The sequence below is a fragment of the Saccostrea echinata genome, unplaced genomic scaffold (assembly GCF_033153115.1).
Source record: "Saccostrea echinata isolate AGI-Se365-2 ecotype Australia unplaced genomic scaffold, CSIRO_AGI_Sech_v1 ptg000052l, whole genome shotgun sequence".
Classification (NCBI taxonomy): domain Eukaryota; kingdom Metazoa; phylum Mollusca; class Bivalvia; order Ostreida; family Ostreidae; genus Saccostrea; species Saccostrea echinata.
Window position 1 is genome coordinate 12,454,767 of NW_026889801.1, and position 17,040 is coordinate 12,471,806.

Here is a 17,040-nt window from a genome sequence, read left to right on the forward strand (position 1 = left end):
CATTTCTAGATTTGATTCCAACAATTGAATAATAAATTAGTAAAATACATTAGGCATTAACACTTGAATGTGAAACATACTCTCTGCCAATTTCAAATACCACCGCCGACACCTGTACATTTTGATCTACTATTGGTTTGTGACTTTTTTAGATGCATGTTTGTTTTGACACTGAATTTTTTTTTCTAAAAAAGACCGTAGCAGCTTTTTTTTTTTTTAAAATGTTAATTAAAACATTCTGGAAATATGGTACTGACTAAGTCACCGATTTAGGGGGAAAGGGGGGGGGGGGGGGTATTAATCATATCGATTAGCAAACATATTAAGTTACGGTGAAGAAAGTTTTTTTTCTCTATAACTATATACTTTACATATTACAGTAGAGAAATTCTGTAGTGCATTTCATTTTAAATAAATATTTCCTTTAACCACACTCAATTTAATTCGTTCTAAAGATAATAAATTAACAGGATATCCGCAGTACTATGTATAACTCTCAGAACTAGTACTAGTTCTATTATATTTTCCGTAGTAATTGAAAAAAAACGTATTAGAAATAAATATTTTCGTAATTTTGCTGCGTAATTATTTGACTTGAATAATTATATCTCCCTTAATGATTTGTCGTCTTTAACAAAACAACAAAATGTTGCAGTGCTTGAAGTATTTCCACATTGCACTAAGTTAAATTTAATATTTCAGCATCGTTCTACATAGGTACAGAATGTGCTTGTAACAACATTTATTTTCCAGAGTAATTTAATAAATAACCTAACAGCTAAGTTAAAATAATAAAAATATATATCGTAGATATTTTTCCTCATGAAATAATGATTCTTCAAACACGATATGTTAGTTAATAAATTTAAAAGAAACCTGTAACTCCTTAACTACAAAAAGATAAGTCCTTTCACTTCGGAGTTCCGAATGGCAATGAAAACTGAACGATAGGTGAACGCTGAACGCAAGTTGAACGCAAAGTGAACGGAACGAAGAGCGAACGCTGAACGCTTTGTGAACGGTGAACGCGAGCGCACGGTGAACGGTGAACGCAAAACTGTGAACGGAGAGCGAACGGTGAACGAACGGTGAACGCACGCTGAACGAACGGTGAACGAACGGTGAGCGAACGGACAAATGGGAAAGTAGAACGTTTCAGGGACTGTTATTACTATAATCATACTATATTAATTAACATAGTAAAATAATTACGTACATAATGTCTTACATATTTTCGTATAATGTTCTGACTTGCAATACTTCAAGTATACGTTTTCGTGCCCTCTATTAATATAGCATTGAAGAAATATATTTCTGATTTTTAAAGGCACCCCAAATATCAGGGCTTTCTGTAGAAACATAAGAATACAATTTTACTCGCATTTACTCATGAAATTTAATTTTAGTCACTAAATAATCCATGTATATAGACCATGATCCTTACTTATACATTTAAAATCAGGTGACGGCCAGATTCTGTTGCTGCATTCAATAATGTCAACTGTATTTTCAATGGCGAAATATCCCGTTAAGCAGTAATATTTTGCTCTATTGTCCTGAACAAAAACTGCCGCATTTTCAATTGCTGGAGGTGATGTGCAAACAGCTTCAAAATTTGAAAGAATTTAAAATTTTAAAAAAAAAAAAAAAATTAAAAAAAAAATCAATATTAAAATATTAAAAGAACAAAATGTGTAAGAATTTGATTTTCTTTAATCCTGATAAATGATTTATTTTATCGATTGAAATTGATTTCTTTACTATTACAGTTTTATATCATAATTATTCACAGACGTCTTTTTCATATCCACAATATACCTTTACAGAACATTGAAGTCATAGACCATGTACCGTCAACACAGTTAATTATAACGTCATCAGAACTTTCAGTGTATCCAGTCTTACAAGAGTACAATGCTTTGCTTCCATTAGTTAATCCTTCGTATAGTTTATAAGCATTGCCAATGTCAGGAGGGATTGGACAATCTAAAGTTTAGCATTACCATAGTTTTAAAGGAAATCCTGGGAGAAATGGAGTCAAGAAAAGATTCATGACAACGAAATAATAACAATGAGCATAGTCTTCCTTTATCATCGATTGTTGTATTGTAATGGTTATAGGGATATTGCAAAAAAGAACAATTTTTGTCAAATATTTTTAAAGATTTAGCAAAGAAACCTATCAATATCATGTACATGTATGTAGAAGAATATGTAATACCTGTAGAAATGCATCTGCTCCTTGGCCAATCAGGTGAACATCTTTCCGTACCATTGCAAGGCGTGCCTACAGGGAATGAGCTTACCTTACTTTACAAATACGCAGTACAGTTAAGGTGCGCAATGGAAATATCGGCAATTTTTGTGATTAAAAATATATTCTTAATCAGGATGGCGGTTCTTTTTTAGTACTTTAATCTATAGCAGACGAATGTAATTATGGTTATTAACTACATATTGAGGACGATTAGATTTTATATTTAGACTTGTCACGTGATGCCCCATTCACGTGATGTTAGCACATAATCATACATGTACTTGCAGTATTGAGGTAACCTATGGATTTTACTAATGCAAGGGGATATTAACCAAGTTAAAATTCTAAGTTTAGTTTATAAATATTTTGAACACGCATTGTAGTTCCTTAAAAGTGCTGCGATCCTATGTAAATTTTGCTATTTTATTGTTAAAATCATATTTGTATGACCGCATGCTGAATATTTTGCTGGTCAACGGCATTAAATACAGATAAAATTAATTCATTTTCAAGATTTCACCACGATCGCAACAGTCTTCTAATAGCTTAATACTTCTAAAATTTATTTGTTAAAGCTTATTATGATCCAATGAGTGGATGCCCTTGCACTAGATCGATTTAGACCCTTACATTACCCTCCGATATACTTGTGTACAATATACGGCCGCATCAATTAAATAGGATATGTACAGAAAATGTATGAATATAATCATGAAGACATTGCATCCAAGTCAAAAGCCTCTTAAATATCTGCAAATAATATTTTATTCAATAATAAAATACATTTTTTGTTGTGAAAAAATTACTTGAACCGCCTCTCACTACATACAAACTGCGTCATGTTTTACGAAATGATGTCACATCGCCAAGTGCATCGCATTCAGTGACTTGTTTATACCTTGCTGTGTGGTATTTAACTAACAACATAACAGCATGTTATAGTAAGTTTTGATGCAGTTTAATGCTCTGGTACAGTTTAAAATTACAGATCATTTCATTCTGAGGTATTTTAAGCATTCGGTAGTTTTGTGTGATGTCATAGTTAAACTTTACCGTACAAATTAGGCCCCGCCTCCTTTTTGTAGCCTTAACTGTGCTGCGTAGAGATAAAATTTCTTTCTTATAATTATCATATATCTAGATATGTTTCTATATCCGTAACCAGAATTTTTACACTACATTGACAAGGAAAATGTATTTAATGTTCATTCATAAAAAAATTCTCTCTCAATTCAATAGCTATACAAATGTACCCGTTATGTCAATAACTTTAACGACGACTTCCACCACGTCACTTTGTTGATTACTTTGCCCCGCGCCCCATTGTCCGCCCACATAAACCAAATGTCCGTTTGTATTTGTTTGGGCTGGTCTCCAGAGCATGACTTCCGTTTCATTGTATCCGTATATAACAGCTCCATATGGGTCATTGGAGGTATCAATCATAGCGCTACCACCAGCATGAAATATGAACCCGTCGTTGTTTGACGAAGATAATTTTATCTGATGGAATAAAGCGGGAAACAAACGTATAGAAAACATTGAAAGAGATACATTAAATGTAACTTTAACTTATCAATTTCCGTTCAACCTAGACTGCTCGTTTCGACACATGGAATTTATTAATAGCATCTATTTGCTTATATACAAAATAGATGCCTTTATTTTACGAGAGAAGTATTTTATTATTATACCCCCAGCTTGAAAAGTGGGAGGGTATATAGTGATTGGGGTGTCCGTCCGTCCGTCCGTCTGTCTGTCCGTCCGTCCGGCCGGCCGGCTGTTAGGCTTTTGTGTACTACCTATCTCTTATCCACAACTCCTCTTATACCGATGAATGAAATTTTATGAGACTTTCACAGAATCTTTGTTACATATTGCCATTGTGCACCTCTTATTTTACTTTTTGATCTGACACTTAATTTGGGTTTCCCAGAGCAAAACATGGACTTTGCCATTATAATCATATGGGAAGCGGGGGGGGGGGGTATCATTTAGTGAGCTCAGTGCTCACAGTACCTCTAGTTTGAGTCGGCTCGGCCTGACTGAAGGAGTATATAAACGCTCGGGTTTGTCATTCAATTTCCTTTCTGCTGAACTTTTCAAAGGTAAAGACGTGTTGAAAGAGTTGTTAAAACATTTAAGTAATTTTGCCTTGTAAGTATCAAATACCCTCCCTCCCTCCACGTCAGATATGAAGTTGTATGTTAATTTAAAAAAAACGAATTTCTGGTGCCTGGGTTTTTTCTCCTCTTCTTTTTCAGGTTTTGGAGCATCAGTTCCCTTAGGATATAGTTGGACACATGCGTAAGGAATCGTCGTGGCACTTTCCAGGATTGATGAACATCTGCGCACACCAAGCCAACTGTTGACAATATTTGTGTGAAACTTGTACTATACTCAACTGGACTGTGTTGATGTGTGAACCACAGTTCACTGTAGTTTAATGTGACAGTAATATTAACTGTGAACTAGTAAAATGCATATTTGAGTTTGAGAGATGTTTGATTATTAATTATATTTTATTATATTTTATTATTATTATGCCACGACCAATACTCGCCATAACATTAAATATAAACAAAATATCATTTGGTGTTGTATTATCTCTGTATAAATAAAATACATTCAGAGCATTTTAGATCTGAGAATCACGCAATCTTGATATGAATAGATCTAATGACTTATTTCGTGAGAACCCCCAACAATTATACGCAGCTATGTTAATTAAGGCTGCCCGAAGGCTTAAAGACGTACAACACACTAGGGGAGATAACTCTTGCAATTTCAATTTAACGTTTAACTTGACGTCAAATTTGGCGTTTATAAAAAAAGCGTCAAAATGACGACCAAATCTTTAATTTTATATAAAACTCGTATCCTTGATCAATATTAGCAGAACAATATTCTTTATCTTTTTTATGATACATTGCTTTCTTTTGTTACATTTGGCTATGTAACATTCGCATTACCAGATCACGGGCCTATCTTAAAATTAAGAATTAGCCATATAAATACTGTTTTGTTCTCCTTTAAGAAAAAGAAAAATGTTTTACAACCCGTTTCCGAAAGTTCACTGATCAAAAAGGAACAACTCTAAAAATGTGGGAGATTTTCCCCTCCCCTCCTTGAGTTATTTCCTCCTGTTTGTCGAACAGTTACAATGAATTCTGATGAACTCAGGAACTGAAAACTATAATAGGCCTATATACTAAGTAAGTACCGAAAATGTAATAGAATTGTTTACTGAAATGGTCCGAATTCATGAATATCTTATATGCGTCAAACTGGCCATATCCGACCATCTAGATCTACGATCTCCCACTGTCAACAATTTCAGTGCGCATTTCCTCAAATCAAAACAAAATGTTTTATACATGTATCACTGTACATGAATATTTTGACACACGAATATATTTAAACATAGATGGCAAATTTAAACTTTGATAAATTGAAGTTATGTAGACGAATACGATATTTCCATTTTATCTATAGAAGCAAAAGATGGATGCATACCAGTGTGTGTGTGTGTGGGTTGGGTGGGTTACTTTTAGACCCCTCTCTTGTTTAAAATAAATAAGAAACAACATATTCCATTCACCAGTCTTTTTACATCATAGAACAGTTGAATTTTCAACATTGTGCGTTCACTTTTAATGAAAAATGAGATTAAAATTCAATGTAAGTTGAATTCATATGCAGGCATAAAATTAAATGCATTTCAGCCATATGTATGGACTACATATTGGACACTTGGACATAAAATCCTCAGAGAATAAGTTTTACTTTTGTTCTAGTAGTTGATAATTTAACTATTATTCTAGTTGTCAGAATTTTAATCTGCATGAATGAATGAATTTATTGGTACTTCAGGTATTTAAAAGATTAAATATATATCTCGAGGTTAACCTATGTTTCATCAATTTCTAATGACTGTGTTCAGAAAAAAAAAGGGGGGGGGGGCTCGACAAAAATTGCCCATACATCTGCATTTCAATGAACTGAAAAGTTTCAAGAACACTGATATATAATGTAAGTAATTTTTTTAAAGCAAAAAATATTTTCTAGCTTGGAATTTTTCATGTGTATTTGTAGATCTAACAATGTTTTCGTCCCACGTCTGAAAGACGCTTGAGAAACGTGACTTAAAGAGAAAAGGGGGATTAGTTTTCGCTATAAATTCAAAACGGCTCTTTTAAAATATAACAAAAAACTATCAAGATTAATTTTGTAACCAGTTACATGAAAAAAGTATTTTATCCAAAATTAAACCATAGTTTTTTTTTCATAAAAAAAATATTTTAAATTAAAAAATACGTATATTTTAAGGCTTAAATGAACCATAGTTTTTCAGTTTAAGTTTCTCAAAATATATTTTGCCAATGTGTACGTCTACAAAAATACTTTATTTGTGTGGTTAATGGTTATATGAATGAGTCAATGATATTTGACAGCCAGACTAGCTGAACGTTTTTGATAATCAAGGATTTTATAGCTAGCCGATTGAAAGTTTCTTCTCCGCCTGAACAACCAAAGGGGGGTGACTTTTGGAACTTCCTGTCCAAATACTACTCGAACGATTTTGTCCAAAATGTGCATACGCATTGTATATATAGTCATATATAATATATACAAAAATAGCGAAAATTAAACGACAGGAAATTTTTGGTGGTGGGTGTGTTGTACGTCCTTAATATGCATTAAAATATATACCGGTATTTTATTTTGAGCTAGATTTTAATTTCAGTTTGTAATCTATGTATGAATTTGCAGTTAACTTGTGATGAGATTGTAATCAGGCAATATAACAATGCATTTTTGTGATGTCACATAACTTTGTTGATCACGTGACGGAGACTTATAATTTCCTTAATGTTGCACAAAAATCTCATCAGCACAAGTGCAAAACAATATTATTGAGAAAAAAATTGTCACATAAGTCAACTCATCGTGATCTTTGGTACATATGAAATTCTGGGGCAAGTCTGAATTTCACTTCTTGAGAAAATATGCCACGAGAAATTCAACTTACCCACATGCAAGGGGGCATTTTCCACTCTTTATCGCAATTCGTACAAAATAGGATAAATTACATACAATCCCCCAGCATTATTCAATTAGAGGACACATGTCTCTAGTAGATTCACACGGAATATCTTCAATTTATCCTTATTAATCACTTGTGCCAGTCAAATATATATACGATTTATAAATTCTAACTCTGTCCTCGGACATGTAAGGGGGAGCATTTCACAGTCAATTTTTTGTTATTATTTGAATATATGTAAATCAGACAAGTTAAAGGAATAACGATATTAAATTGCAAATGTTCAACATAATAACGATATTAAATTGCAAATGTTCAACATGATAACGATATTAAATTGCAAATGTTCAACATCATAACAGCATACTTAGTCGCCCGCGTGGCGCAGTGGTTAGAGCGTCTGCTCTAGAGTCGCGGAGTAAGGAGTTGATCCTTACGTCGCGGGTTCGAATCCAACTGTGGGACGTGGAGACCGGTCCTTCGGATGAGACAGTATAAACCGAGGTCCCGTGTCGCAGTAGGTGCTGGCACGAAAAAGATCCCTCACTGCTCAATGGCCTTAATGCCGAGTATAGGACAAAATTTGCAGCTCTCCACCGGCAAGTGGTGGCGTCTCCACATGAGTGAAAATTCTCGAGAGGGACGTGAAACAACATACAAACAAACAAACATAACAGCAAACTTAAGCTTAAAGAACAATCCAGACACGTAAATCAAACAACAACGCTAAAAAATCTTAACATGTCATGTGAAAGGAATGTAAAAGTTATGAAACTTTCCCTTCTTTCATGTCAGCTCAAGTATGCAGTGACTTGACGTCATATGCTATTATAGATAGTTTAGAGAAGTTACTTCAGTTTGAACAGTTTGATATTTTACGGACAGCCTTATCCGAGCCGCGTAAATTATTTTGAAGCAATGATAGATATGGCCAAAATATGTAAATAGTGGTAAATCTTCCCCTTCTCTCAAACAATCGTTATATCTTTAGACTGAAAACTACTATTTATATATATATATATATATATATATATATATATATATATATATATATATATATATATATATATATATATAATGAACAATATCAAGATCTTTCGGAATGATAGGGAAAAAATCAGCACATTGAAGAAAGCCCTTTACGTCATCTCACCAAACCTTTGTGATGTATCCAAGAACGACAAAAATAATTATGAGCTGTTCAATGTTATATTATTGTGATATGACTCAAAATTTAAACGTACCAAAACGGAAACTAATGTTGAATTTAAATCATACATCAAGTCCAGGTTTACTCGTTCGACAGAGGGGGATAAAGGGTTTATGTTGTTCTTATCCATTGTGAATTGTGTTGAGAAATACTTATTACAGGAGTCCAGTATCCAAGCCTTAATGTAAATGCTAGCAGTTTTTTCTGTTATGCTCTCTGTTCCCCAGCCATCATGAACACAAGCCACGAAACTGCCTGAAAATTACCATGAGACAAATTTTATTCCATCGGATGATCCTCAGAAAAATCGGAAATAGGGTATCTCTACCGGTAAAACCGGTAAAATTTAAACCATTTTCAAATTTAACAAGAGGCCCAAGGGCCTTAACGGTCACCTGAGTATAATACAACAATTTAGAGGATCCATAAAGTATAAAATAAACTGATAGATGAAGCTTTGTTGCCCAAAAGCAAGAGAAATAGGATGATCAGGATCAATGAAATAATTAGTCTAGTATTCAGTAACAACTCCCCAAATCCCCAATTTATCACTATCGCAATGCAGACAATTAACAAACAATTAGTTATTCCGTAGCACTGTTCATCCCATATTGTGACCTCTCACATTGGCCTCTCTTGGACTTTAAAGAACATTTAATGAGATAAGTTATTTTTGTCTCATTTTGATTTATTTATTATTTACAAGTCTACTTGATCATTAAAAATATGAGTGTACTTTTTGTATAATACAATATCATTTTTAACATTATTTTCTTAGTCTATTGATTTTCAAATACATTATTTACATTGATTAATTATCAAAAGTGAATGGCAAAGGGGAATAACTTCTCTCGGTAGAATACAAATTAATAGAGTGCTGACCAGGACCAGAACACTTGACCAAATGGTCCTGATGTTGAAAAATCTGGAAAAAAAAATATCCTTGCTTATTAAAACTTTTATTCTGTTTGCCTTCAATATGCCAAGGAGCAGAGAAGATTTTTCAAAGAAATAATGCATTTTCACTACAGATTCAACACAGTACACTTTCACTATATTATCAATATAGCCCCTTCCCCTTCCCCTGCTAAACACCAAAACCAAAACCTGGGACCACAAGTTTAAGAAAAAAAGTTGTTAGAAGCACAATTGTACATCACAACTATGCAGTTTGTTTATAGACTCAACCCTAAGGGTCAGATAGGATTATTTAACAGAAATAATGCATTTTCACTGTATTATCAAAGAAATTATGCTTTTTCACTATATTATCAATAGAGTCCCCCCACCCCACCCTGGGGCCGTGAATTGCATAATTTTTGAAAAGGCATTATTGCTTATCATAACCATGCACTTAGTTTGTTTAAATAATTTCCAGGAGCAGAGAAGAAGATTTTCAAAGAATTTATGCACTACTTCACTATATAATCAATAGAGCCCCACCCTAACACCAGAACCCCTGACCCAGGGGCCATGAATTTCACAATTTTGTAAAAGGCATCCTTGTGCATCATAACCATGCAGTTAGTTTGTTTAAATAATACCCAGGAGCAGAGAAGAAGATTTTCAAAGAATTAATGCATTTTCACCATATAATCAATAGAGCCCCGCCCTAACACCAGAACCCCTGACCCAGAGGCCATGAAATTCACAATTTTAGAAAAGGCATCATTGCTTATCATAACCATGCACTTAGTTTGTTTAAATAATACCCTGGAGAAGAGAGGAAGATTTTCAAAGAAATAATGCACGTTCACTATATAACCTATATAGCCCCGCCTTAGCACCAGAACCCCTGACCTTGGGGTCATGAAATTTACAATTTTGGTAAAGGGCTCAATGCTTATTACAATCATGCCAACAGTTTGACTGCTTGGTGTCCAGGGGTAAAGAAGAAGATTTTTAAAGATTTCATCAATTTTGGTGGTTTTAGCCCCACCCCTCAGGCATCAGGAGGACAAAAACCATGAAATTCACAATTTTTGTTCCCCTTCACCCATAAATGCTATATGCCAAAATTGGTTGAAATTGGTTAAGCGGTTTTGGAGAAGAAGTTGAAAATGTTCAAAAGTTAACGCACGAATGACGACGCACGACGACGGACGAAAACAGATAGCAATAGTGATCCGAATGACTCCGGTGACCTAAAAATTAAAAAAAATTGATTGCATAGATGTCGTTATTCACATGATAAAGCAACTAATAAGAATATCTTCAGTCATTCTACAAAAATATGCTCAAATAAGAATTTTTCATGTCGCTTAAAAATTTACCGTTGTAATATCTTAATTATAATTTTAAAGATACATTTCAACTCAAAGACTTAACATACACACATGACTTTGTAAATATTTACCGATAAATAAATATGCAGTGTTACAAAGCGAAATGTAATAACAACGCAAAATGTAATGAACTGGGATTATTACATTTTGTGTTATTATATTTTGCGTCGAGATCAACGCAGAATGTAATAACGCAAACTGTAATAACACGATTTTTGGATTTTTACATTTTGCGTTATTACATTTTGCGTTGGGATTAACGCGAAATGTAATTTTGCATTTTTTTGTTGTTACATTTTGCGTTACTTAATTTTTGCGTTTAAGACAACTCAAAATGTAATAAAACAAAATGTAATAAAACAAAATATTATTATTTTTTTTGCATCGTGTTCAACGCGAAACATCACAAAATTGATTGAAACATAACAATGGGAAAACTCGTTTCACTAAATAGACAGACATATCTATGACCATGAGACAAAGTTTAACGTTACGGCTTTTACGGACATAACTAAGTGTAATTGTTTATTTTTCTAACGCTATTTCTAACATTTTTATTGAATACTTATAAAACATTACCATAACTTTGATTGACATGTCTATTTATAAATCAGTCTGTATTATATATCCATCACTGACATTCTTAATTACCAAAGATTGACCATGGGTCCATAAAAAACTCTTGATACATGTATGCATGCACGACGTGCATGTGTACATTAGTTAGGAAATTAGAAGTGCATGCGTGTGTGTTTAGAGAGGAGAAGCGGGTGTAGGGGTAACTTGTATGTTGATCATTGTATTTTTATGCACATGCAGAAACTCTCCATTTTACTGTTGAAGAGAGAGAGAGAGAGAACAAGAGAGAGAGAGATATTTTTATTTTTGCTGGTCTGCAATGCACATGATTTGTTATACAATATGAAATCTTAATTGTCAAGAAACCCCCTTCCCGCTATATTTACACCTGCCAGTAAAAATAGATTTCTTTTCTTAATTTAAGGCATATGCCTATCAAAAATCAAAAGCAAACTGATACACTGATCAACGAAATTACCCCCCTCCCATACACACATTCGTGAGCACGCACGTTTCTAATTTGCAATACCTATGATTTGGATATCAACTGATTTTAAGTGGCTAATGAAATCAATATATGATGAAATCAGATCTAATGAAAGAATTAGCATATGCTTATTTTTCCTTTTGTTTTATTTTTTCGAATTATTTTCTTCATCCACTACTCAATTGAAAATTTTTATCAACTTGACTGACTTAGTTTGTTGTTACATTTTGCGTTGTTGCATTTTGCTTAATCTCGACGCAAAACGTAACAACGCAAAATGCAACAATCCGAAAATCGTTTTATTACATTTTGCATTGATCTCGACGCAAAATGTAATAATGCAAAATGTTCCGAATTGATTGCAATGAATGGTAATTTTTCTTCCTATATAAAAAGAAAACAAACCAATTCTTGCAAAGAAATGCATGGATCTTCTTTCATACGAAGTCATGACATGTCGCTGAAAATCATTTAACTTCCGTAACGATTTTGTTTTAAATTGCAAGCCTAGAATGCAGATTTCAAAGAGAACTGAAACTTATTCAAGAGTGACCATGGAACTTAGTATTATCGATTCTAGATGCGTGCCAGTTATTATAGAACATTACATTTTCGACATTACAAAATGAATTAGACAAAAACAGTTGTCTCTCTTAAAAATTTAACTTCCGTAACGGTAATTCAGGAAATTTTTTTGCATGGAAGGTAGAATTTTTTTTATTATTATTTTGGGAGCGAAATGCTTCATACTTTTGATTTTGATTAACATCTTAAAAGAAACGTTAATTTCAAATAATGCCGAGAATTTCAACTTTTATTGCTGGAAATTAACTTTCATAACGAGTAACTTCCGTAACGATATTTTTCACGAAATTTTAACTTATTATCGGATTCATTAGAGACTTCATGAATCATACTTTAGCGCTCAATACTGAATTTCAGAAAACAAAAATTGTTTAAATTCAGCTTTATTTGAAAATAGTAAGACTTGTTCAAGCATGATCTTACGTAACATTACCTTAAAATCGTTGGTATGAAATTGCGGTAAAAAGTTAAAGATAGCAGTTTTGTGGACAATTCTTTTTTTTAAGTTCACTGATATGTCCTTTAGAGAATTACGATGTTGATTTTGCTATTTGAAACTTTTTTGTTTTATTGTTTTATTCCCTGAATTGGTCCTTTTATCGTAGAATGACTGTATTGTTTATGATTAGCTTGGCTTGAAAAGGTAATAGATTCTCATTTTTTATCCAGTTATTGTATTTTTATCTCCAAAATATTTCAAGACGCTGAATTCAGATTTCAATGAATTATTTTAAAAAAAGGGAGTCGCAAAACTAGGGTAAAAAGAAAATTTTTGAAGTTATAGAATATACCAATTCATTAATTCTTTTATAATAAAAATTACATTAAGCTTGTACACACTGAATTCTGGAAGCCCTGGACATGTGTTGATAGAGGTTAACATCTGAGAATTCCTACTTGTAGTTAATTAAGAAAAACCATGATTGCTTAAATGAATTTTTCGACAATGGGGGAAAAGAAGGAATTTTGTAACTGAAGTTTTTTGCTATTGTTTCTTCCTCTGTTAGTGATTCAACTGTTCAACTTATCGGGGTACAAGATGTAAATACATTCAGATTTATTTTATCTAATTTTGTGCCTCAAGATAGAGCACACAACAAAAAGCCACGGATAGTTAAAGCTCATCAAAAATTATAATAATACATGTACTTTATTTGAGTAAATTTAATATATAAAAATTTCGTTTATATAAAAATTTCGTTTATTAACATACAGTTTAACGTCCCTTGTGATGGCGTAATGATTGCAAACCGTTACAGTGTATTTTAAGATTAAGGTTCATTAAATAAATCAATAAAATCAAAGCAAAGTTAAACAAATGAAGTAATTTAATGTCTCTTTGACTTCCATACAACCAGATCTGAGGCCTGTCGAAACTAAGTAAATAATAAAAATCTTTGAAATAATACAACCAAAAAGTTTTATGAAATTTGAAGATAACGAACAAAAATTAAACTCAAATAAAAATCTTACTTGAAGTTCCAGACATGGACCACAGACGGATTTCTTGGTCATTGAAGGCAAAAACAGTCCCACATACAGTTTGATGGTGAAACGATTGTGAACTGAATGTCACACCTACAACAGTAAATAATGGACAAAACCTGGGTTGAATAATCTAGGTTCTTTAATTCAAAGTATTTCATTTATTCTTTCAAACAGAGGAAAATCAGTGTAATTTTTTTTTAAATAAATGTAAACAATTTTAAATAAAAAAATACTCCAAAATGTATGCAAATGTGCAAGCTCTTCAAAGATACATTTCGACTACCCTCACCTGTTGCCTCAGAAACATAGCCATTGGTCATTTTCAGCTGTACAACAACAAAATCTGGGGTTCTACCAAGTTCGTGTGTTATTGTCTTATAGCTGTCACCTGGTTTAAAAGCATTGAGTATAATGGAATACAGATATATTCCCTTTATCTTAAAGAAATGTGAATAAAATCACACTGTAACCTGTTTACAAAAGCATTAATCACTTCAAATTGAGATTACATAAACCATGGCCTTGGAAGTATAAAAGGTGCTTCCATGTACAATGAATTTGTAAGCATCCCCTATCGATCGGTAACATCCGCATGAGCCCTCTGTTTTGATCAGACAAAAGGAGCAATAAGCAGAAAAATCAGTTGGAAATAATGGTCTGACAGTTTTCCATTCGAAACCTCAGTCAGCATTTTATCTAATGACAGACTGTATTTGCAGACAAGGGACACGTTTTACAAGAGAACTTACGACTACGACCAAAAACGTAAGTAGATTATAAAATTTTGCAGAATAAATGATTCTGTTTAAAATTGTTATTGTGTAGAATATCTTTCTACATTCCTTTTAAAAATATTAAAACCATTTTAAATTAAAACTTATTTAGAAAGTTATAAGCAGAATTAAAGTTTGGTCTTACTCGTAAGTTCTTTTGTAAAACGGGCCCAAGGATATTGTATCGAATATAGAATTCGCAAAATACTGATTTTAAACATGGTCGGTGATACCCTTGTAACATCTATGTATTTTTCAGAAGCATTTCTCCATTTAAGGATATGTTCCTGTGTATCGAATCAACTGAGTGACATTAACACCAGATGCAGGCGATAGTGGAATGTTTTATGTTGAGAAGGGAAGCTACCTAGAAAAATTTATGTCATGACGTGTAATTTATTGTAGAGTTTGTAACGAGTTTGCCATCAGCGTCTCTCTCCAGTAGATCGTTCATATTTAAAGCTTTCGTGTCAGACTCTTTTATTCAGTTGATAAAATTCAATCAGTGAATATAAAATTTGTAATTATGTTAATAATAGTAGAGTTAAAGATTAAATTTTTGAATAAACAGTTATTAAATCACTCAAAGCACAGTCCATCTGGTCATATCACTCATAGCTAATTAACATAATAGATAGATCTGACATTGAAGAAATTATAACAAATCATTAATTAATAACAGAAATGTAGGATTTGATAATGAAAATATTCAAAGTTATGGTCAAAATGTCAAATGGTACATTTTCATCTGTGACAATACCCCCTTGCCGTAGTAAAACACGGCCTCTTGTATTGATTCGGTACACTTAAAGTTTGTCCACTTGAATTAATATAAATTCCGTATTGAATGTTTTGCAGATCAGAATTTCGTCTATTATTTTAGATTTTGATGGAATTATTATAAGCTTCATTTTCAAGTTCACAAATTCGTTGCACATAAAATTCATGGTTTTTCACAAGTTGATGGCTATCGTTTTTTATGGTCACAATGGTGTTGTCCTCTTCTTGAAGTTTCTCTCTGTTTTCTCTCCATTCTTCTTGGACACTAGCACTAATCGACTCTACTAGTTGTTTATGAGAAGAATTTTCGATCCGTAGAGTTTGTACCTCATGTTGCAACTTTGAAATCGTTACTTCATCTTCAGGAGTATTGTAATTTGATGGTTTAAGCAGGTGTTTCGTTGGTAGTTGATCAAAGTTTTCATCTTTGTTAATAATCAGATTAACTGCGTCAGCATACATTACTTCCATCTCTTGTAATTTAGCACGTATTTGCTGAGGTTCCGTTTTAAGTCTTTGATGTATGTTTATGGTCTCATGGAACACAGTATTTCGCAGATTATAAAAAGGCAGTTCGTGGTGGTGAGATTTGCTTTCAGTGTATTTTTCTAAACGAATTTTGTCTCTGGACTTCCGTCTACCAGCACGTTGCTCTTGGGTAGGTGCACTAGTATTTGCTATCATGATCATTCTCCGAGGGGTAGTTAAGACATGCAGTCCTACACATTCTAGCGTAGTGACCATCTGCAACATCTCTATTTGATTACGGCAATAGTCCGTAGGTCTCCGTTGTGGTCCAAGGCTGCAATTCATAACGGCGTGTACGAAATAATACATGTAGTTCCTTGTCTGAATTTGGGCAATTATCCTAGAAGTTAGGGAATTAAATGGTAGAGCTTGCTTGGCTGTGGGGGGGGGGGGGGGGGTTCGTAACCGGTTATCTGCACCACTTATCACAACCCCGCTAGATGCGTGTGCTTGTTGCAAAGCCATTGGGGTGGACTATTAGTAATAAGTAAATGCCGCCTTAAGATTTGCAAATCTTTATTTCTCGTGGGTCGAAGAGTTTCAAGGACAACGTCCCGATTTCAAATCTCCGTATGTTAACAAAATTTTGTATTTATAGTCATGACTGATAATTGGCAAACTTCAGTAATATATCACATGAGTTATTTGATTAACAAGTAGATTAAAGATATAAGTTTCTAGATTAATCACAGTTTTGTTAATGGGAGCTTTTGTACATCCACTTTGGGTTAAATATGCTTCAATGTGTTATATTAGAATACAAAAATTCAAAATGGGAAAAAATGGTTTTAGCTTTGATAACTTTTCCACTTACGTGTATGCACTGAACCAATGACGAGGACATACACATGTTATTAGAAATCTCAATTTCAATTTCTTTTTTATCATAACAATAGAAGATGTTTATGCAAGGGCTTTTCTCATCTGTGTGTGTGTGTGTGTGTGTTGTTGTTGTTGTTGTTGTTGTTGTTGTTCTTGTTGTTGTTGTTGCAGGAGATGCCTTTCCCCACTGGCACCTGAT

At 33.2% G+C, this 17,040-nt stretch overlaps 1 protein-coding gene across 1 annotated transcript in view; it reads right to left on the reverse strand.

Annotated features, from left to right (window-relative positions):
• The window catches only part of LOC133204226 (sushi, von Willebrand factor type A, EGF and pentraxin domain-containing protein 1-like), a 32,963-nt gene extending 16,719 nt beyond the window's left edge, over positions 1 to 16,244 (reverse strand). The window contains exons 1-6 of the mRNA XM_061339969.1: positions 15,819 to 16,244; positions 14,228 to 14,375; positions 13,924 to 14,028; positions 2,222 to 2,287; positions 1,819 to 1,986; positions 1,445 to 1,606 (exon numbers count right to left, since the gene is read on the reverse strand). Of these exons, the coding sequence (XP_061195953.1) occupies positions 1,445 to 1,606; positions 1,819 to 1,986; positions 2,222 to 2,287; positions 13,924 to 14,028; positions 14,228 to 14,375; positions 15,819 to 16,244 (1,075 nt within the window). The remainder of the gene's footprint in view (positions 1 to 1,444; positions 1,607 to 1,818; positions 1,987 to 2,221; positions 2,288 to 13,923; positions 14,029 to 14,227; positions 14,376 to 15,818) is intronic.
• Positions 16,245 to 17,040: the final 796 nt, after the last annotated feature.